General features: G+C 42.4%; 1 protein-coding gene across 1 annotated transcript; it reads left to right on the forward strand.

Annotated features, from left to right (window-relative positions):
- The first annotated feature begins 258 nt into the window (after window positions 1–258).
- cbfa2t2 (CBFA2/RUNX1 partner transcriptional co-repressor 2) lies at window positions 259–20609 on the forward strand. Its single transcript, XM_053315752.1, has 12 exons — window positions 259–560; window positions 12327–12485; window positions 12772–13013; window positions 13148–13237; window positions 15514–15698; window positions 15815–16068; window positions 17716–17801; window positions 18218–18419; window positions 19650–19718; window positions 19934–20124; window positions 20256–20405; window positions 20496–20609. Exons 2-12 carry the CDS (start codon window positions 12353–12355, stop codon window positions 20607–20609), a joined length of 1716 nt encoding a protein of 571 aa, XP_053171727.1. The 5' UTR covers window positions 259–560; window positions 12327–12352.
- Window positions 20610–22472: the final 1863 nt, after the last annotated feature.

Consider the following 22472-nt stretch of genomic DNA (forward strand, 5'->3'; position numbering starts at 1 on the left):
TAGGGAGTGGGGGTTGGGGGGACTGTGACGTTGCCGGAGCCATGAAAACAGAGGAGAGGACAGTGTGTGGGAAAATAGGGGAGGAGCTAGAGCCGAAAGAGAAAGACTGAGAGGGTAGGAAGCTCAGAGCTTGAGAGAGCGAGCACACGAGAGGACACAAATTCAGTCAGAGAAAGGCACAGAGAGAGAGATTCAGAGATAATTGCAACAACGGACACAGATTGAGTGAACCAGAGAGCGAGAGTGGTAGAGGGGAGGTATCACACGAAAGAGAGATAAACGGAAAAGACGCAACGAAACTCAGGAGAGAGAGAGAGTGTGTGTACTGCAGCATTGCGCTGGTCTACTCGGTTATCTGTCTCCATCTGGCTGCCATCTGTGTCTCTGGCTCTGGCCTTTGCCACACTGGAGCTCACATATGTGGGAATGCAAACACATGCCTGACATATGAAGGCGTGGAGTCACAGAAAGAGACAAAAAGGAACGGATAAGAGAGCAAAACCCTGCAACTGCAGCTGACTTTCTCAAAGGACTGAAGAGTGGACTCTACTAGAGTGGAGGTAGGAGAGAAAAGTGGATTTCACTCTGGAATTGTTTGTCTTTCATGGTGTGTTTTCAGCACAAAGTGTGCATTCATCTCTACTACGGTTAGTGTGTATGTCCACTTTTGGAAACTGCATTTATATATCCATTGTGTGTGTGTTCCATCTTAATTCCCAGAGCTGCTCTGTACTGTACAGATGGTGCCTGATCCTTTCCTCTTTATCTCTTCATCCTTCCCTACTGAGGTAGGAGGGAAAAACGGATGATTTTTTCTGCCTGCTTCTATTACCTGCACACAGTAAATGTTTGCTGCCATATGGACACAATTCTGATTGCTTTAAAAAACCGTTGAAGCTTAGATGTTGTTGATAGTTTTCATGAATGTGTTTGAGATGGTTTTTTGTTTTGTTTTGAGGAACAATCTCTCTGAGCAAATAGCCCAAATGCTCTCTATGTTTGGCATTTTGTGAGAAAATGAGTAGCAGTTGTAGATTTTCTATACAAGGTACTTCTGCAGTATGTTTAATTTTCAATTTTTTCCTGCTTCCATTTTTGGCAAGTGCCTGGAATGGTCATAATATGTGGGAAAATACATGTTTTTTTTTCATAGTGAAGATATATGCATGCATCAAACACAACTACCTCATCCGGGTAAATAAACCAGCAATGGGATTGACTTCATGTATGAGAGGGATTTATCTTTCTCAGCTGTCATTTACTCAGATAGTAATCAGTTTTCCACATGACAAGCAGAGCAGAAGCAACTAGGTAAATAAGACGTGTGCATCTGTTGTACAATATCCCAGACATATGGGGAGAGGAGGGAAACTGCTGTGTGTGTCTTTCATGCTGTTCCAACATATTACACAACACTGACATCAGTGGGACTATGGATCCCAACGGAGTATAAATGTCACATTGTTGTACTAAGGAAATTATGTTTAAGTAAGCATCCCCAATTACAATGATGGATCTACTTTTTGTTGTCTATTTACAATATTTACAATACCTTGCAGGTGAAAGTGTGCTCATGTTTTTGTGCATGTAGTGAATGTGGAGGGAGGTGGTAGTGGTGGGGGAGGTGTGTGAAGGAGAAGCAGACAGAGAAAAGGCAGAGAGACCTGGCTAGTGTCACGCTAGGCCAGGCCAGTCCATCAGGGAGATAGGAGCGACTAACTGTCTGCTGCACAGTCTCAAAGCAGAAACCCCTGTCTGGTCTGCTGGACACTGTCACACTCCTGACAGCAGACACTGTTCTGTATGTATGTGTGTGTGTGTTTGTTTGTATATGTATTTGTACAGAGGTCAATGACATGATGTTTCATTTTTTTTAAACAGAAATATTATTTTGGCTTCATGCATTGCTGATGTGTAGTTACTGTTATTGTCTTTGAAGTTTTTGATCACATGAAAAGTCTATGGTTGTATCTAAAGAAGTGAGAGTGTGTGCATGTAAGAAATTAGAAAGTGTGCATTTTGTCAACTCAAGTACAATGTTGCTTGTCTTATAGCTTTTTGCAGCTTTTGTCTTCTTGACCAGGCTGTGAGTCTCTCTACTAAAAGTGTAGTAATAAATAGAGAAACAGACCACCATGGAGCTTCCTCACTATCCAAAGAATTCATCCACAGAATACCCCCCTTTTCTCCACACACACAAACACAGACACATACACACCGAATGGAGCAGCTGCTTTAAGAACTGGATGCAGGAAGTGCTCTATTAGTTCCAGTGGTGAGGACTGTGATATCTGGCCCCAGGGGTTCAGTGAGTGGTTGCGTGTCTGAATGTGTGCACTCACTCATGTGTTTGTGTGTGTGTGTGGACATGAACGTGTTAGGCCATTTACTCAACAGAAACCGCTCAGTCACTTCAAGTAGCTCTCCGAAAGATTGTTTCATCACGGGAAACGTCTCCTGACTGTGCAAATGGCTGTGTGTGTGTGTGTGTGTGTGTGCGTGCGTGTGTGTGTGTGTGTGTGTGTGCAGAGGCGTATCTGTGTCAATGAGCATCTAACCACCTGCGCTCATTCCCTGCCTCGTATAGCAGCCCCTTTGACATTGTATGAGAGTCCCCCTCCTTGTGCTAAGTGCATGAGTCAGAGGTCTCCTCCAGGGGTCTAGTGACCCCATGCTGGCCTGAGAGACCTGCTCACTGACCCAGGACAAGACCTTTATTTACTGAGCTGATGTAGTCTGAGAGGGAAGAGTATCAGCAACATGTTTAAAGGCTGTAAAATGACCTCAATCTAATTCCTGAACTGACTTCAGGTTTTCAATTGAAATTGATTGGCTGCCTAAACATACAAATAATAAATAACATCAACATGAAATTGACATATACAAAGATTGTGTGGTAAAGTGGGTTTACATTTCAACAGATTCAGTTGATAGCTCTATTGGGCATTTTTGGGGCCGGTACAAGTGCAGAACATTCCCACAGAAACACAGCAGCTAATAGCAACAAGCAAAAAGTTTCCTATTACCCATCCAAAATACACAAATGAACATGGCCGTTTCACTCAAGACGTGTGTGTGTGTGCTACATAAAGATTGTAATTTCAATATCCAAAATAGGCTTTTAGCTCTGGTTAGTGTCAGCAGCTCTTCAGGAAAAAAAGCATCTGTCTCTTTTGCTTGCTAGATGCTCAACTTTCTTCATCCGCCTTTTCTCCCTCGACTCTCAGCCATTTTGGCTTTACTGACCTCGTTGGCTCAAAATGTCTCCATGCAGTTTTATATTTGGGGTTGATGAAATCAACAAGACATTGCAGTCTGTATGCAGACCATATCATTAAAACAATTATCTAGAAGCAGCAAAGCTATGTTGATTTCTCAGTGTGTTCAGCGGTACTAGCTAATATTTCATTCACTGAGTCATTTGAATGTCAATAGTACAAACATTAAGTAATAGAGCCTCCAAGCCACGATTTCCAATACTTAACCACTGAGGAACGAATAGAAGAAAGGGACAGTGATTTTTTGTGAGCCCCCGCTAAAAACTTAATCCGATGGATGCATTTAAATTTGTGTAACTTTTCTGGAAAGACTGTTTTGCTTTCCAATGCAAAACCCAAAAGGCAAGAGTAGATACTCAAGAGAACTTGCAATAGCAAAACTTTGCATGTGCCTGTGTTGTTAGGTGTGTGGGTGGACAAGAAATGGGTGGTGCAGCCTCTCTCCATGAACTGTCTGTCATAGTCATTACTTTTAGTCTTCTGTTCCTTTTCCTTCAGTCCCCTTCTCAGAAAGCGTGGACAGAAACGGGTACATCCTCAACAACAAAAGATAAAACTTTACATAGACACGCACGTTGATACTTTATTGGTAGTAGAACATTTCATGTCACAACTTACTCCCACCTCACCATCAAATAGCCTTGCATATTTCTTCAAGACATCTACAAAACAATACAATGTATTCTTAAACATCTGTGTACTCAAACCCATACAGCATGCATACACAATGATAACACTCAAACACTCATCAAAACACGCCTCTGCCCACACATTCACAAACACACACTCACCACAGCTATCTCTGTCTCATTCGCCTCATTGTTTTTGAGCACAGCTGGCCTCTTTGTTTTACTTATCTGTCTCTCTCAGCGACTGTTGAGCTCTGGTCTTTTTATACAGCTGGGCTAAGTCTGCCCACAGATCTGTTTATGGACTCTATGGACCATACAGCTCAGCTTTGATTCACTGCATCCCAAAAACATGAGGGCGACAGATTAGTCATCCGTGTAGTGCATGCTTGAGGAAGGGATATACAGATGTCTTTGTTTTACTACAAAACAGTAAGTAGAAATGTGTGTCGTTTTTCTTGAGCTTTGCTTATGGGCTCAATGCATTTCAGTGTGCCTCACAAGGTTGTTTTTGAAAGCCTATGAAATTGGTACTTGGTAGTGGAGGACCAGGGAGGCAAGGGAGACCCCTGCAACTTCTGTACGTCCATCAATATTCAGGTCTACTGTCTTGAGACTCTGAACTCTTTTCTGCGTTGTCACTTTAAGTTACTCCAGATAAATGTCAATTAATGCCTAAAATGTATATTAAAATGTCATGGGAGTCTATGAAGGTCCTGAGTCATTATTCCAGACTGAGTAAAAAAAAAAAAGCTTGCCTGGCCCGTGGTGATAGCAACATCGTTGGACACGAGCCAAGACCATTTGGCTGTTAAGGCCTCTGACACCTGGTCTGAAACAGGCAAATATTAATGTTCACTTTGTTTTCTCATGTCTACAGCTCGCATTTTGTTTTACAAACTATAACTCACAAGTTCAGTGTGTGTGCATGTGTGTGTGTGTGTGTGTGTGTGTGTCCTAAGTAAGGAGTTGAGGTTTCAGTATTTTGCCAACTTCAGTTTAAGTTGATTGTCTGGGTTTATGATGTATAGGAGCCACCCAGTCTAAATTCTCCAGGCACACACTATGATATACATCTTCACTATGTATCAGGGGAGCTCTATAAGTCTGTTCTAAGTTCATTTTTTTCCATCCTGAGATGAAATGTGGAGGGAGAACAAAGAAAACAGGGCCAGTACAACTTTGTTTTAATGCTGCTATGCTTCCATAAATGCTCTAGCTGATAGTTTTTCTCATAGCGGTCTTGGATTTAAAGAATCACCAGCCTGATGATGATTGATAAGCAGGCTAACCAATTTGTTACGGAGAGGTGAGAAGGGCTGTAACCAGATAGGCAGATAATCTACTGGCCTTGGAGAAGGGGAGCGAGTGTGAGAGAGTCTCCGTATGTGTATGTGTCTGCTTTCGTGGTTTGAGGTCATGATTGACAGACTTGAATTGTCCCTGTTATGTCACAGCTGGTATTTGTGTGAGTCTGCGTACATATGCCTGGGGCAGGCCATTTCACAGGTGTGTGTTACTTGAGAGATAGCTGTCCTTGAATGACAAACCCAACACCTGGTAAATTAGGCCAAAACCCACACACAGGCATGATGACACACATCCACTTCTATCTCTAACCTCTGTGGTACAGCTGTGTGTGACACAGGCGTGTGTCTGTGTGTGTTTAACTTTATGTCACTTTGAATAACACATTCATTTGACCCAGTGACAACTGAACCCACAACAGAAATCAATTTACTACTACAGTTCCCAGTCATGGGTACAGACTATCTAGTAATCATAATTGTAATAGAGTTGCAAGTAGGAGGAGATGCCAGTGTCTGAAATATTGTTTTAGCAATGTAAATTCCTATTTCAAAGTTTCTTTTTACATCAACTACCCAGGATTAAATTGGAACACTTCTTTGGAAGTAAAACACTGCACCATAGATGCTGACTATATATTGACCCAAAATCCAAAGATGGACTGATTTGAACTGCTGAAAGTTTTGTAAGGTTTCTTCCAACGTGCACTCTCTCGCTCCAGTGCTTAACAAAATATTCCTTGGAGGTCTATTCACCTTACATTTTTTATTTGACAGGCTTGTACATGTGATGTTTTAATCAAACAAACAGACATCTACTAGTTGCTGTCTGTGCTGATGATTCAACTGGGAAAATTTCAAGTGCCCAACTGCCAGTAACCTAAATTGTCTATGCAGAAAATGAACAAAACTTTCAGGCTTGGATGCTGTAATAATAACATCATAAGTCTATTGGTGTCTCTTTAACTTCCAATACTTGTTGAATGGATGAATCCATACTCAGTGTAGCTACAGGGAAATGTTCTAAGAGGAATTATCTCTGACTGTATGGCTTTGGGGTGTTTGTAAGGTCACTAACTTCTAATCCCATCCAGTATATTCTCCAAGCACTTTCCCCTGTGGTCTGACCTCATGTACACGTGGATGCTGTCTGTTTTGCTGTCCAGCCTCTGCCAAACCTTCACTCCCTCCTCTGCTTCCAGCATCACATCACTCTGCCTCTTTTACAGCTCATTCTTACATTTTATGGGCGACGTCTGTCTGCCTTGCCGTCCCTTACTTTCATTTTTTCTCTCCCTCTGCCACTAAGTACATTTCCATCCCAGGGTCCCTTTTTTTCACGATGTGGCATGCTGGATTAGAGCAGTGTTTTAGCAATTATCTCACTGAGTGATGAGGTTATGTGAGGGCTTCTTTCACCATCATTCCATCTCAGGGAAATGTGACAAATTGATTTCACTGCCTCTTCTTATGTGTGCATAGAAGTCGAATGCATGTTTTCTGACATTTTTTTACCCTTCATCACCTCAATTTTTCTTTTGCCCCATTTCTCTTTCACCGAAATTGTCTCCCACCTTCCTCTCCCTGTCTACGTACACATCTTTCTCTCGCTTTACTCCTTACTGTCAACCTTGCCACCTCCCCATCCCTGCCCTCCATAGCAGAGTGAGGAGCAGTGTGTTGACATTGGGTTTTGTCCAAATATGTAGTCTACGGGACTGGAAGGTGGTAATGAGAGCCAAGAAAAACAGCCTGGCGCAGAGTCTGACAACCATGCTTGTCTTCTTGATGAAACCAAATGAAAACAGTATTTTCTATCCTTGTTATTCCCTCCCTCCCATCCTCCATCCTTCTCTCCCTGCTTGCATCCCCCCTTCTCCACCTCTGGCGCCTCTAATTTGCAGACTAATTTCTTATTCCTGTCTGTACCTGTTCAACACTGTTCAGCACTATCTGCAAAGGTCTTACAGAGATAATACACATAAAAGGGAGGGAATGTGATCAAGTCAATTAAGCTGTAAGAAGAGATAGAAATAATTGTCTTGAATATGTTAAAAGTCCCTTTCCAAACTTGGTGGAAAAGTGAGGGAAAACTAGACCTTAAATATCTTGTTTCTCTTTAATACAGAATAGTGATAGTGATTTTTAAATGGCTTTTATGAAAATATGGTTTGTAACATATAGTTGTTATATTGTAAACTGTATCGTAAAAAGGATTTGGTAACCACATAAGTGGTAAAATAAAAATAAGTAAAAAGCCTGTATCAAGGCTCATCAACAGTTTGAGGAGGTGTTAGCCCCAAGAGAGCAATAATATAAATTAAGCTAATTGAAATCAGCAGAGAGGGAACGCGTGTCTCCTGATTTTCTGAAATTTGACACCGTACACACATTGAAAAGCCTCTAAAATACTTAGGTCCTTGAACCTGTTGTCTATCTATGAGCTTATAACAACAACCTGACACAGAAAGAGACCATGCACTGTTGATTATCTGTGTTTATAAGTGGATGTGGTTGTGTGAGTGTTGGTGCAGGGACTCTTGTCTTTGCAGCGCGTGTGTTTGTGTGTGGAGGTCAGGAGGGAGCGCAGGATAGAGGAACAGATGTGTGCTGTATTGTGGTGGTGTGCGTGAACGGACGGGGACCAGGTGCAGCCTTTGTCTCCTTGGCATTTAAGTCCACTCGCTTGCATTCAGCCGCCTCGTGCCTCCCCTCCCCTCCCCTCCACTTCCTCCTCTCCTTGGAGGGAAGGCAGAGTTGTGTGTGGAGGATGGGGTTGCCTTGGCTTAGTGGAGGAGGCTCTAGCAGTCCCTTCTGCCGGAGCCTCCCTCCCCCTTCCTCCCTCACAGGTGACTGTTGGAGGTCCCAGCTGGCCAGCTTTTGGCCGATTAGATCCATATGGTACAGGAGGAGGAGGAGGAGGAGGAGGAGAGAAACGTGTCCATCAGTTGCATGGATGATAAGGAGGCTGTGAGCTTGTCCCTGTTTTGCCCTGAACTTTGAGACAATTCCACTCTTTTTACACTTTTTCAATTCACTGTTATGTTTTTAAATCCAAGTATGTCACCTCCTCTTGATTTTTGTTTTGATAGGGAAAATCAAGGCACTATAAATCTGTCAATATTGTTTTAAATGGCTAAAGACACTTATTCAGTTATTCTTATTTGCATAAAGTAAAATAAAATAAAATGATAAAAGTACAATTTTCATGTTTTTAACTGTATTCTGTAAACTATAGTCATTTTTTTTCTCACACCCTTCTGGCCATTTATAGGACCATAAGTTGGACCATGAGTTGGACACCAAAGAATCAGAATTGAATCACAAGATTCCCAAAGATTCAAACACCTAGATCTATATGTGTTTCATGTCCCTCCTCTTCACACTGATGTGTGTGAAAATGCATTTGTATGAAACATGATTCCCATTTTTCTGCATGCTAAGAGTGGTGCTAGCTTTGAGCACAGAGATAATTTCAGCAGAATGACTTGACAGAATGATTTTTTCCACCCAGTCACAGGCTTTAATGTGACGGGGTATAATCAGTGTGATGGGTGGTATTGTTTCTCATGTGAAAACATTTAAATGTCCATCAATCTTTTGGTTTTAATCTTATTTTCTATTGGACCTCATCAGTTTATTGTGAAAGTGATAACTAAAATGGAAATGGACTGGCCTTAAATTTGACAACCATTTTTGTTAAAAGGATCAAACATACAATACACTATGTTTTGTCATGTCCTTTGGTATCTGATCAATGATGTAGTTACAGTTGTAGCAGTATCAGCAGCAGTGCTGTTTTCCATAAATGTGAGGTCATGTTCATGATTATTTTTTTATGGAGCCGGGCACGAAACAAAGGTTTGCTTATTTGTATGTGAACATAACTTTGCGTACTATCTGTACCCAGCTGTTGACTTTTTTAATACATTAGATACACAAAATACATTGCGTATTCATGTCAGCGGTTGAGCTGTTGTGAAACATTTCCCCCTCTTCTCCTAGTTGCCTATGTATGGTAAGATAGGCCTGGACTATTTTTTTTAATCAAATGCAATCTTCTTGTCTATTTTTTGGTAAGAAAACACAAGTATATTTACATTTGTGTCTGTGGGCGTTATTGTGTGTGTGTTATACATAGTTGTAGCATTGCACATGCTGTGAATTGTCTTTCTGCTCAATGATAAATGAGTGTGGCCTGTGTTACATCTTTGCTCACCTCATCTACAATGACAGGACAGAGATAGCACAGCACAGCACGAGTACACATATCACCCCGCACACATACACACATGCCTCATGACTCACAGCTGCCAACCTTTCACAGAGAGTTTAAACTTCAGAGTTAAACCATGAGCTTAATAAATCCTAACTGAGCACATTTATTTATACATCGCATCAAGTATAATTTATTTGTACTTTACTTTATTTGACTCAAAGTAGGTTATCCATCCTCACTTTACGTAAGGAGCTAAAGTAATGTTCTCACCAATTTATTTGCCTTGTCGTTTCCGATTTCAGTATTTAATGGATTGCTTTCAGTCACAGTAGTGGCTCTGGGAATAGCCCTGTTTCTCTTTTTTTTCTTTCTCTGTCTCCCTCTAAGCCTCATTCTGAATCATCACCTGCAGAGGCTGAGGCAATTAAAGCCGATTGAATGTTTTAATGCAGACGAGCGTCACCTGAAGCTGAACAAACAAGGAACACCTGGCTAGCAACAACAGCCATCACCACAGATGCACGTTACCTTTCCATCTCTGCAATAACAACTGTTGTAGAAAGCAAATAAGCAAGCCCAAGTCACATACAAGGTTGTAAACCTTTATAAGTTTATCATCGTTTTGGGAACAGATAAATGAAGACAATAGGAAGAAAAGCAGCACAGAACGGTATGAGGATAATTTATAATTATTTTTTAATAGAGGGAATTTGAATTTTTGGTGTTAATAACAATCTGCTAGCCAGTTTTATAGCCAGTATCCTTTGTTGTGCTGATGCTAGTGTTATCCCCTTTGCTTCAAAGTATTGTCTATGCATCATGGCATTTGTGTGTAATCCTGTTGATGTGTAGCGAGGAGCTTTCTGTACCTCCCCTTTGTTCCATTAGAGCAAAGATGACAGGTGGCATTTAGAACAGACAAACACCCTACATCCTCCTCTAAGCCAATATTCACCTGAGTTAACATTTGACCACTTCATACACTGTGTGTGTTTCCTTTTGGCTGCTCTGACAGTCATCCAGCTATGTTCATACAGAAACGGGATACACAATCAGACATATGTTTGTATTTGTTGTGCATGTTTATGTTCTATGGCCTCATGTAGACCTGTCAGTCAAACACAACCGGCCTGATGACAGTCAATTTGGACGTGAAACTACTGTTTACTGCCAGTGGAGATCTGTTGATGATGTGTCAGCATGTCAACAAATCAAGAACAAGTACTTGTGAATAGATTACCATGCAACATAGCACAAGCTGAATGTCCAAATTCTAGCTCTTGTGTATAAAGTTGTTTACATGGTAACAGTGTTGACACTAAGGCCATATGCCCCGTTGATTCTGTTATTGAGATGTCAGTCTAATTTCCTGGCCATACGGAAGGAGTGTGCGGAGCTTTGGAACCGGTGTGTGTGCGTGCTGCAGGCTGCTTCCTGCCGTGCACTGGCAGACCGTGTGTGTGGTGGGTATGACAGTCCAAATGTCTGCATAGATCCCTCCTTCCTGCCCCCTGTGTTGGTGAACAGGTGGAGCGATGGCAGGCAGGCCACAGGGCTGAGAAAGAATGAGAGGGGAGAGAGAGGCAGAGGGAGAGAGAGTGAGGAGGACTGCAAAACAGAAGGAAGAACAGTCAACGCTATAATGAGTTGCAGACATGACAGATGAGTTTCATAGGGAAGATTGAAAAAGTGTGCAGATAGTCAGATTCAGCGGAAGACAAACAAGGCTGAGAGATTTGTGAGAGTTCAGCTAAGTTTATATATGTGTGCATGCGATTTTAATTGTTTTCTAAATTTCTTAATGCATTTATTTGTGCATCATACAACCCAGAATGCTTTTTCTTCATACAATAGGGGTAATCCATCCTTTTCAGTTCTACTGCATTACCTACTAACGTCTTAAACCTTCTATCTTAAGCCTTTATAAACTGGGACCCTGTGGCTCAAGGCTGAGCAGAGTTCATAGCTGTGAAAAAGATATAAAGGGTGCTATTGAAGCCAAAGCCCTAAAACCATGAAACCACATTTAAAAAGCTGCTCTTTGCTGACCCATGACCCGTGAGACCATGCTTGTCTATTAATCGTCCATTCTCAAAGCAGTTAGAAAAGTCTGATCCACTCTAAATGGAGACAGGCCCAGCCTTCATGGATCTCCAGGAGACAAAAGCGGCTTCTGATCCCACATCTCCCCACCGCCACACCCCCATTGCACTTTCTCCATACCTCTTATCTGGTGGTCTCATTCAGCGGCAATAGCATATTGAAAAGTTGCGTTTAACATTCAAAAGCTTTGGCGATCTTGTTAGTAAAGCGTGAAATAGCCCTGGCCCTTTCTCTCTCTCTTCTCTTTCGTTACCCCCCTATTTGCTGGGGAGCTCAATGAGGGGGCATTCTTCTCTCACACAATAGCCTTCTTCAGCATTTCTTCTGTTATTGATATGAATGGTTGGGAGAGAGGGGCTAAACTTTAGACATCTGGCTCTTTGATGGGGTGGGGGTTGATGCCCAGGCAGTATGTGTTGCATGAAGTAAAGTGGGTTGGGGGGGTGGGCATTTTTGTTCGTTTGAATCTATAAACCCAAAGCTTCTGCATTGGTTTACACCATTGAATTCATCAGGGGAAGTTAGAGATGCCTTTTTTTAAATTAAAATTTTGAAAACAATTGTTGTCTTTAACAAATTGTGTGAAATAATGAAAAAGAAAATGAGCAAATCAGTATTAAAACATTTGCTCAGATTTATGGGTTAAACACAGATTTTAAGTAAACATATTCAGGAAGATTTGTGTAGTTGAAACCTGGTTTAGATTTTGATTAGCTGCTGCGCTTATAGGACGACAACAACAAAAGCATTCTGGTTTTTGACCCTCACCTGACCTCTCTCCCCTCTGCAGACAGTAGAGAGAAGAAGAGCCCTGCCATGCCCGGTTCTCCTGTGGATGCTAAGACTCATTCCAGATCAGCCCCCAGCAGCAGCGCCAGCTCCACTATGCCACCCCTGCCTTCTGTCAACCCCAGCGGCCCTCGTCCGGCCTCCTTTTCCACCACAGCATGTAAGGGTCATTCTTAAATTCTTTCTCCTTTCCTCCTATAAGCTTCTGGCATTACCTCTTTTGTTGTTTCTCTACCTTTCATAGGCTACAGTCTGTTTGGAAATGAGACTTTTAATATAATACATCATTCACTGAATTCAGGAATTGTATTGAGTTGGAAACACATTAGCATATGTTGGTGTTAATCACATAAGTGACTAAGTCATAAGTCTGTTAAAAACATCTGTCCCTTCTAAGTAGGGATCATCTTAATTTCTCTGCTTTTTGTCTCATCTTTGCTCCCCAGTGACCAATGGGAATCATCATTCCCCACCAACCTTGAATGCAGTGCCGTCTCCACCGCAGCGATACAGCAACGGTCCATCCTCTTCCTCTTCCTCATCGCTGGCCAACCAACAGCTGCCAGCCACCTGTGGGGCACGCCAGCTGAGCAAGCTGAAACGTTTCCTGACCACGCTGCAGCAGTTTGGCAACGACATCTCTCCTGAGATTGGAGACAGCGTCAGAAGCCTAGTCCTGGCCCTTGTGGTAAGTCTTTCACTATTGTGTTTAATACAATAGTATTAAAAATCAGACATTTACACTTTTCTTCATGACTTTTATTAGCACTGCTAATTGATTTTTTAATGTCTTTCTTGAACTTGACTCTCCCTGTCTCCTAGAATTCAACGGTTACCATTGAAGAGTTTCACTCGCGGCTTCAGGAGGCTACCAACTTTCCCTTACGGCCCTTTGTTATTCCTTTTCTCAAGGTAAACATGTCTTCATCATCCTCCCCGCCCTCCTGTATTTGTTTTGCATTATTCCCTTAGACTACTTCCTTTTTCATTGCACGGTATTTTCATGGTCTTTCAGTTCAATTTATAACCATACATTACTATGGTTAGCTTGTGACCCATCAGAATCATCCAGCCCCACTTAAAGCTTTACCTTCTCATCATCCTCACATGTATCTCGGCTGTAGTTACCAACCAAGATGCATTATTAACTATAGAAGAACAAGTGTTAAACAGAAGGGCATTGACACCAACATAACCCTAATTCCGGATGTGTGGATGATCTATGAGTAGTCACATTACAGCTTGTGATTCATTGAAGCAATAATGGAAAGGTAATAGATTAATTACATGCAGTGCGCTATAAATAGGCCTCTGTGTTGAGTAAACTGCTTCTCAACACTTCAAAGTAACCATCACAATTTCTCTGTTGACTTGACAAGCAACAGATGAGTGTGCATGTGTGTGTGTGTAGGTGTGTGTGTGTCTATGTATGTGTTAAACAGCCTCTTGAGCCCCTTTGTAACCAGGGGAGTCTGCAAGAGTATACTTTTTAGGAGCTCCCCTCTGTAAAGTAGCTCATAAATCTTCAGTCAGTTGTATTGCTGTAACTCCAAGCAGTCAAAATCTGTTCTTTTTCCACACTTACCTCTTACTCACCTTTGGAGCCCCTCCATCTGTCTTTCTGAGAATGCCGAGACAAGAAACCTCTGTTTCACTCCTTATTACGAGGGGGTGGGGTTCTCATAACCTAATTCCAACTTCTTGAGAGTAGTCTTTCTTAAAAGAAGAGAAAGAGGGAGAGAAATAAACAGATGGGACAAAGTCAGGGGGTGAGGTACGTGGAAAAGTAAGAGAGAAGTGGGTGAGGAGAAGAGAGAAGGAAAAGTGGGAATTCGGAAGTGTGAAACATGCCTATAAAGTGTTCCCTTCCCTTTTTTATGGGCTCCAGTGCGCCATATGGAGCCGCTGTCCCGTTAAAAGAGCATTCAGCTGCCAAGGCGCCGCCATTCTAGCATCCGCCCCGCTGAACCCCAGAGAGCCCTCTGCTCAACTGACACACAGCACATGTGTCCGCTAGCTGGGGCCCCAGGGAAAGAAGGGAGGCAGAAGAGCATGTTAGATGGGCATAGTAGATGGGTTTACTCCCCTGTGGGGGTAAACCATAAAGCAGAGGTATTAGCATCTTTGTAAATATGGTACAAAAATATGCTTAAGTACCATGTTGTAAGAAAAGAAGAAGAAATCAGATCAGATTGGAAATCTGGATCTACACATTCTGCTAGATGATGGTTGAAAACAGCTTGATAGAAGGAGGTCAGAGTCACAAAATGAGAACGCTATGGTTATTTACTTGGTTGCTGAAGAGGAGGGCAAAGAGGGAGTGAGGAAATGGTGTAATTGCAAACACACCAGAGTATGTTCCTAATTAGGGAAATGCAGGGAACAAAAGAGAGATGGAAAGATAGGACTGAGACAGTCATAGATAAATATATAAAAAAACAGAGTAAGGAATGAGGGAGAAGTGGAGTTTGTGTATCATTTGTTATAAAATGTTTCTAAGTTTGTAAGCCTCTGTGTTACTGTGCCTGTCCTTGCTGCGGCCAACTTCTTGTGCTGGGCGCTCATGTCATGAGCAAGGAGTTGGTTACCAATTTCAGCAGCAGCTTAGAAAACTCAGTCATTTTCATTTAAATGAGGGAAGCCACAGCCACCATGGAAGCAGCCACAGAACAACACCCAGACCCAGACTGAGCCGAACAGCCAGACCTCAAGGAGTCAACGCCCCCCTTAAAAAACCCCTTTACTCCCAGCCAGACGTCTTCCCCAGGAGGCAGATCTGCTCTGTGTCTCTTAGCTCTGTTACAGTCTGGTGGTGGTCTGTCTAGCACAGTTCTGCTCTGTTTGTTCCAGATCTCCTCTCTTGTTCTTTAATTACATGTTTCTCTGGTGTTTCTCTCTTTCTGTATGTCTTAATCTGTCTCTGGATGAATATGTTAGACATGACTTATATGTTAAGTCAATTTTACAATATTATATAGAACCTTGAATAGGGAAAAGGTCCTTAAAACCAAGGGGGGAAAAAAGGAAGAATCCTCAGACAAGCAACAGGAGGGATGTGACTGAATATGTGTGTGGCATAAGACTGATTGAAGCTTCGGCCCTCTGCCACAGATGGCTGAAAGAAATAGGGAAACTTTAATTTTCAATTTCTCAGGGCTGCTTTCACAAGTGTCTTTCTTTCTTTCTAGGCAAACCTTCCTCTGCTGCAGAGAGAGCTGCTCCACTGTGCACGGGCAGCCAAACAGACCCCAGCCCAGTACCTGTCCCAGCATGAGCACCTCCTGTTAAGCACCACCCTGGCCTCCTCTCCAGACTCCTCTGAGCTGCTGATGGAGCCTAATGAAACTGGTACCAAGAGACACAGCCCCAGCAGGTTAGTTAAAAGGATAATCTATACTGTATGTTAGTGGAAATATACAGAACATAAATATTCAGAGCCGCCACCCTGACACTCATGTCTGAAACTACCAACTGCCATCTATTCTTTAGGGGTAAAGAGAATGGTTTCCATGAACGTCCATCTGTAGCCATGGAGCCCGCTGCAAAACGGATTTGTACCATCAGCCCTGCTCCACGACACAGCCCCGCCCACCCGCTGCCTCTGAGCACCCAGCTTCACCCGACCCCTCCACCCTTGCAGCACTACGCCCTGGATGACATCGCAACGCCGCACATTCTGCACCGTGAGCACAGCCAACGTATGCTGGAGATCCGCGAGCTCAAAGACAGGCCCAGACTCCCTGGTAATTGAAATTCTTTTTCAATCAATTTTAAAGGTTTTGACTACTGACTTTGATGATATCGGGTATAAAGGTTACTCAAATTTTCTACTCATTTTGTAGGAATGTTATTTGTGGTGAACTAGTCTGACAGACCACTTTGAGGGTTAGGTAAATACGTAAAACCTTTGCCTAAACTGGTTCCTCACAGTGGCATGAATGCTGAAATACATTTAGAAATTAACATAATAGCGGGTGGTCTGTGTGTCTGTGTAGCCATGGCCATATGAGCAACTGCCCAATATATCTTAGTAGCCCACGTGTGTATAAACAGAGCCATACTGTCGAGGCAGGGAGGGTTGTATCTACCCTGGTGTATATCTACCCTCCATTTAGGGCTTGTCAGCACACAGTGGAAACAGCAGTAGCTCACAGACACACACTTACACACACACACAGGAACACACCTTGATAGGTTCATGGTAGAGGTGCTGTGTTTATGAGGCCTTAGTCCCTTGTCTGACAGCCTCCCGCCCACCTGCCGCCACTTAACTCACACACACACACACACATACACACACACATCCACACACTCATGGCTTTGAACTGATGAACACTGATGAGAACCAGGAGTAGAGAAGAGGTTGGGGGGGAGGCGAGTGTGTGCATGTGTGTGTGTGTGTGTGTGTGTGTGTATGAGAGAATAATTATTCTCTTCAGTAGGCCTACTGTGCATGTGGCTTCTTGTTGGCTGTTTGTTTCTCAAATTTGAAGAGATTGCGGTTTGTCTTTGTTGTTAGTGTGTGTATGTATGTGTGTGTGTGTGTGTGTGTGTGTGTTTGTGTGTGTGTGTGTGCCTTCATGTGGTGTCAGAGTAAATGGACACGTATCAAGACATTTTGGGCCTTGCATCAGCACAAGATTGCGTGTGCAAACTATTATTACCGGTAAATGTGCAATTATGTATTGCTTAAGTTATAGTGTTGTGTAATAACTGAATTGGAATCAGATATTTAACAGTTAGTGTGTGTGTGCTTGAATGTGTTTTCATGATTGTAATGGTCGGCAGTGAGTGTCAGAGCGGCTGGTTGTGTTTAGAAGTGGAGCCACTCCACTCAGCCTGAGTGTCTCCCTACTGGAATGCTGTAAGCTCCAGGAGGGGAGGTGCAAAGGGAAACGTTTGGGGTGTGTGTGTGTGTGCGTGCGTGTGTGTGGTTGACAGCTGACCTCCAGATGTGTTCAGGCTCTGGGTGCTGGAAGTCTGGTTTGCATCCCAGGCCTCTTTTTTTCTCTTTCACTTCACCTTTCTTGCTCACTGTTCCCCAGTCCATCTCACATCTTTTGTCTCTTATTTTTTCCTCCCCCATTTACCTCACAACTGTCACTTTTTTGGGATGTGAGTATGAGCTTTGCCTTTTGGTAATATCTCTCTTGCTATGTGAGCAAAGCGTACACACAGGGTGATTGTGTACTTTAAATGTGTTCCCAATTAATGATCTTTATAAAAACCTTTTTAAGCAATGTGAGCAAATCTTAGTGAAGCCCATTTGCCACAGATACAGATATAGACACACACCTTTCACTCACTGACTGTCACTTGTGGGTTCCCTTACATTAAGAAGAATGTTAATCACAGTGGCCTGTGGTCTGTCTCATATGTGTTTTAATCAGGCACTAACGGGGGATACCGCGAGGAGCCAGTGGACCACAGACTGACAGACAGAGAATGGGCTGATGAATGGCGGCATCTGGACCACGTAAGTCTGTAGACAGGCACTGCTACTGCTAATGGCTTGAGATACCGAAAGAATGTAAAATGTAATTTGTTTTACTGGGGTCCTTAGCAAAACAGTGTTTCACAGCCCGAAAGGAATGACACATTTGTGTACATCTGAATGTTGTACAAGGCATTCACATACACGCAATTCAGAATTTGTAGATGATTTTTTCTATTTATCATGGAGGTGTAATAAAAAAAGGTTCCTGGTTCCTACTAAAGAACACTTGAAGAGTAAAGAAGTTATAACTGTTTCTAAAAGCTATAACGCCAGGGTTTGAGGGAGTGCAGCTCCCTCAAATTATCTATTTAACGGCTAGTGTTAAGATTTTCATACACTTTGCATAAACAGTTAAATGCAAATCCAGTCAATATATTTTGTGTTTCCCATGTCAGGTGTTGAACTCCATTGTTGACATGGTGGAAAAGACAAGGAGGTCAGTGAGTGTGCTCAGACGATGCCAGGAATCAGATCGCGAGGAGCTCAACTACTGGAGACGACGCTCAAGTGAGCAGGAGGACCCTCGCAAAGGAGGCTCAGGCTCCGCTCCCTTCTCCAAGACGCACAGCCCCCACTCTGCAGAGTCGGGTGAGTACAGCTATTTTCAATGTAATGATGTCGGTATGCCACAAAAACCAACAATTAAGTTGGCAGTGCTGTGATTGGCGCCAATTGTTTTACATAATGGAAGATTGCTTCATCCATTGGGGATGAAGCCAAACCAGTGGAAATCATTTTGTTGTTCAACTTAAAGGCTCAATTCACCAAATATTTAATAAAAATATATTTTAATTTTTTCTCAATAGTGTTATTTAATCATTCAGATTTTGAGTTGTACAAACCAAACATCTACCATAGAAGCATATAAGTGAATAGATTTGTGTTTGTGATTTAAATTAAATACAGACAGTCTCAGTTCCTGAAAGTGTATTAGTAACACTGTGGTCATGAAACTCAAAGCTCTGAACAAGAAAGCCTTACTTCTCTTTCATACTCATTACACCGTCTAGTGGTCATTAATAGAATTACACCTATATTACATTAGTGAGTCCTTCCGCAGTTAGACCCTCAGTCTGCTATGTACTGGCAGTGTTCTCTCGGCCTTGCCAGCCTTGCCGTCCCCCTGCTGGTCCATAGTCACAGACAGGTGCCAGGACTGGACTCGGCCATATCGGCCACAGAAGGGCCGTCCTGCCGTCCTACCGGCTCAGAGACCCAGAGCTGGCTGACTTGCCAGAGCACCATCTGGGCCTGCCTGGCTGCCTGGGCTGAGGAGGTAGTGGGGGTGGAAATGGCGGTGTATGCAGCCTGGTTAAAGAGAGGAGAAGAGGATGTAAATGAAGGAAAAAAGAGAAAGTGGTTGTGAGAAAGAGGATGTATGAGTTAGAGAAAGAAGAGATGAGCCAGCTGGTTGGGGAGGCAAAGCCCGGTAGCGACACAGAAATGAATTGAGATGCAGGGAGTGAGAGAGATTTGAGAGAACAGACAGAATGTTGACACAGCTTGTTGGTCCGCATTTTCCCTCCAAGCCAAACACATTCCTTTCTAAAGCTGTCAGTTTTCAGATCCGTCCAAGACTCTGATAAACAACAATTACGCTGTTTGTGTGGCCTAGATATGTCGACTTGTTTGCATCGACTACAAAATAAAAGACTAGATGACAAAGATAATATAACTGACTGTCTATTTGGCCTTTCGCTGTAAGCACCTGTTACCTTGATTGATTTGTCATTCATTAAAGTCAATGATTATTTCAACAATTAATCATCTTAATATCTATGTAAGCTCTGGCAGGTGCTAATACCTTCTGTTTCTGCTTTCCTGCAGAGTCCCAGCGCGACTTTGCCCCACGGCCAGGCTCAGCATACGTTACAGATGAGATCTGGAGAAAAGCTGGTAAGAAAACGCGAATTTATTTTTTTTGTGTGAAAAATAGCCTACGTTTTGTTAGACACCAATGTAATGTATTTTATTTAAGCAAGTAAACAGAAGAAAATTACATGAATGGTTAAAGATAGAACACATAGCTGTTTGCTGAATTATAATGCACTGATCTACTGTTTTAAGCTAACTTAGCTAAACTCACAACATTTGTCTCTCCCAATGTAAAGAAGAGGCGGTAAATGAGGTAAAGCGTCAGGCCATGGATGAGGTACAGAAAGCAGTGGCAGAGGCTGAGCAGAAAGCTTTTGAAATGATTGCTTCTGAGAGGGCTAAGATGGAAAAGACTCTGGCTGATGCAAAGAGGAAGGCCCAAGAGGATGCCATCATGGTCATCAATGAACAGGAGGACTCCAGTGAGGTGAGCAGACGTGTAGATTGCTGAAAATATACTTAAGTAACGCTCATATTTAAGGGTTGTGTTCAGTGGAGACATACCTTTTTTCCCCTTTATATTACGGTGACTTACAGTTTCCCTCCTTTTGTTCTCAGTGTTGCTGGAATTGTGGCCGCAAAGCTAGTGAGACATGCAGCGGCTGCAACGCCGCTCGCTACTGTGGCTCTTTCTGCCAGCATAAAGACTGGGAGAGGCATCACCTCATCTGCAGCCCAGGGCTTCAGGCTCAACCCAAACCAGTTTCTGCCATCACTGCAACCAGAGTAGCTGCCATGGCCACAGCAGCAGCAGCAGCAGCAGCCGGGGTGTCTCCTGTTGGCCTGGCTGGGGTCAAGGCCCCTGACAGTGTGCCATCAGTCTCCAGTCCTGGTGGAGAAAAAGCTTTGGTTGCTTCTCGCTCCTCCACCCCTTCCACCCCCGCCTCAGCCCCTGAGACCAACGGACACTAGGAGGTGAAGGTCATCAGTGGTTAATGTGTCAGCTATCCTCTCCCTTAACGGGGATGAATCAGCAGCAAGAGGGAGCTATTTGTGGGTTAAGTTAGGATAACAGATTTTTCATCATACTCTTTGGCAGATAAAAAAGGACAGATTATGGATGACTGTTTGAGTGATATGTCAACTGGGACTTTGGCTTTGGCAAAGAACAGAAGGACTCGTCTCGAATGCATCCATTGGATGAACAGATCTCCCTAACAGATGGAAACGCGTTTGTCTTCGTCCAAAACCCGAAATCTTGGATCTGCAAGGGGAGGAAAAAAAACTGACAATTGATCTTGGTTTATCTCCGGCTGCGAGGAGGAAGTTATGAAAGGAAGGCATATTAGAAAAGCCTGAGGTATAAACACACCTCCCCCCTCGAACTTATTTTCTCACTTTGTTGTGTATAGATTTAAGATGAGGGAGGTGGCAGTGGTATATGTAAACAGTGTAATAGTACCAGCCATAAAGCATCTGTCTTTGTTCTGTAAGAAAAATCCGACAGTAGACCACATAAGAGTCGCCTCTGCAGCTATCCTGTACACATAAATATTTGCTTGTCAGGTTGTCATATGTGTGAATGCGTGTTTCAAACGCTTGTGCCGTCAGTGAATATTGTAAAACATAGGATTACTTTTGTCAAAGCAATATTACAATGAAGTGTTCAGGTATCTCAAGCCGTTTCTGCATCACCAAAGTTTTCATTCAATAAAGAGAGAGTTATTGTCATTGCCTGTAACTGTCTTTGTGAACAAGAGATACTTATACACTAATCATATCTACTTTTATAATGAGCTTAACAAGGAACTCTGGTCACTATTTTTTATTTCTGATCATCAGACATCTTCAAAGAGCAGAGAGAAAGATGATGGTGATTGGATCAAATGAGCGCAGGAAGAATCAGTAACGACTTCATTCTGGTTGCAGTTTCATTTTGGTACTTGTTCACCAGTTGTGTATGGCAGGGTCAGATGTTGCTCCAAAAAACCTCCACCATTGCAATGTTTGTATCAGAAGAGCAGTGTGTCGCACTAAATGACTGCATTTTCAACAGAAGGGGAATTAAGACATTAAACTAAAATCCATATTACTTACTTAAAGGGGAAATGGCTTGCTGGTGTCTACGTTGCAGTGGTGCGTGTTTAAAACAGCAACTGTCCCATGAAGAATCTCAGGAGCTAAACTGTATTTGTATGTACAGATCATCTGTTCTTTTTCTTTTGTCACCTTTAGTTTCCAAGTCAAAAGGTTTAGTGAGGAACTTTATCGTACTCTGCTGTTTCAACTGAGACGTTGTTCTTGTTTTTGTTCTTTGTAAAATGACTTTGTAAAGAATATTATGAGAGAATGCCTTTATTTTGTGAGCCACAATTTTCCCTTTGTTCTTAAAACACATCCTTTTGTTATGAGGCATACCTTCAAATAAAAAAAAGATATCTTGACATGAAGTATGAAATAAAGAAATAGAATTACTTCAAAATATCTTTCTGCTGTTCTGTGACTGATTTAACATTAGGAGGATACAATGAAATGGATGTAAGTGGGTATGAAATAAGAACTCAATTAACACATCCAGTGTGCTTGCTTTGGACGTATAGCCATCAGGGAACTACTTGGTTAAAAAGCTTCACACAAAAAGCAATAGGTCTGTATTCTAAATCCAAAATATTTATCATCTGGTCTGCAGGGATGTGTATTTAGCACATTGTTTATCAATGTTATATTATTTCTTGACTGAGAACATATTCTTATCACAATCCTGCAATATTTAAAACACAACTGCTTTAATGTTGTGCTGCTTTCAACATGGCTCTTAGTTTCTTAAGTATTTGA

This window comes from Scomber japonicus, chromosome 3, assembly GCF_027409825.1.
Source record: "Scomber japonicus isolate fScoJap1 chromosome 3, fScoJap1.pri, whole genome shotgun sequence".
NCBI classification, from domain to species: domain Eukaryota; kingdom Metazoa; phylum Chordata; class Actinopteri; order Scombriformes; family Scombridae; genus Scomber; species Scomber japonicus.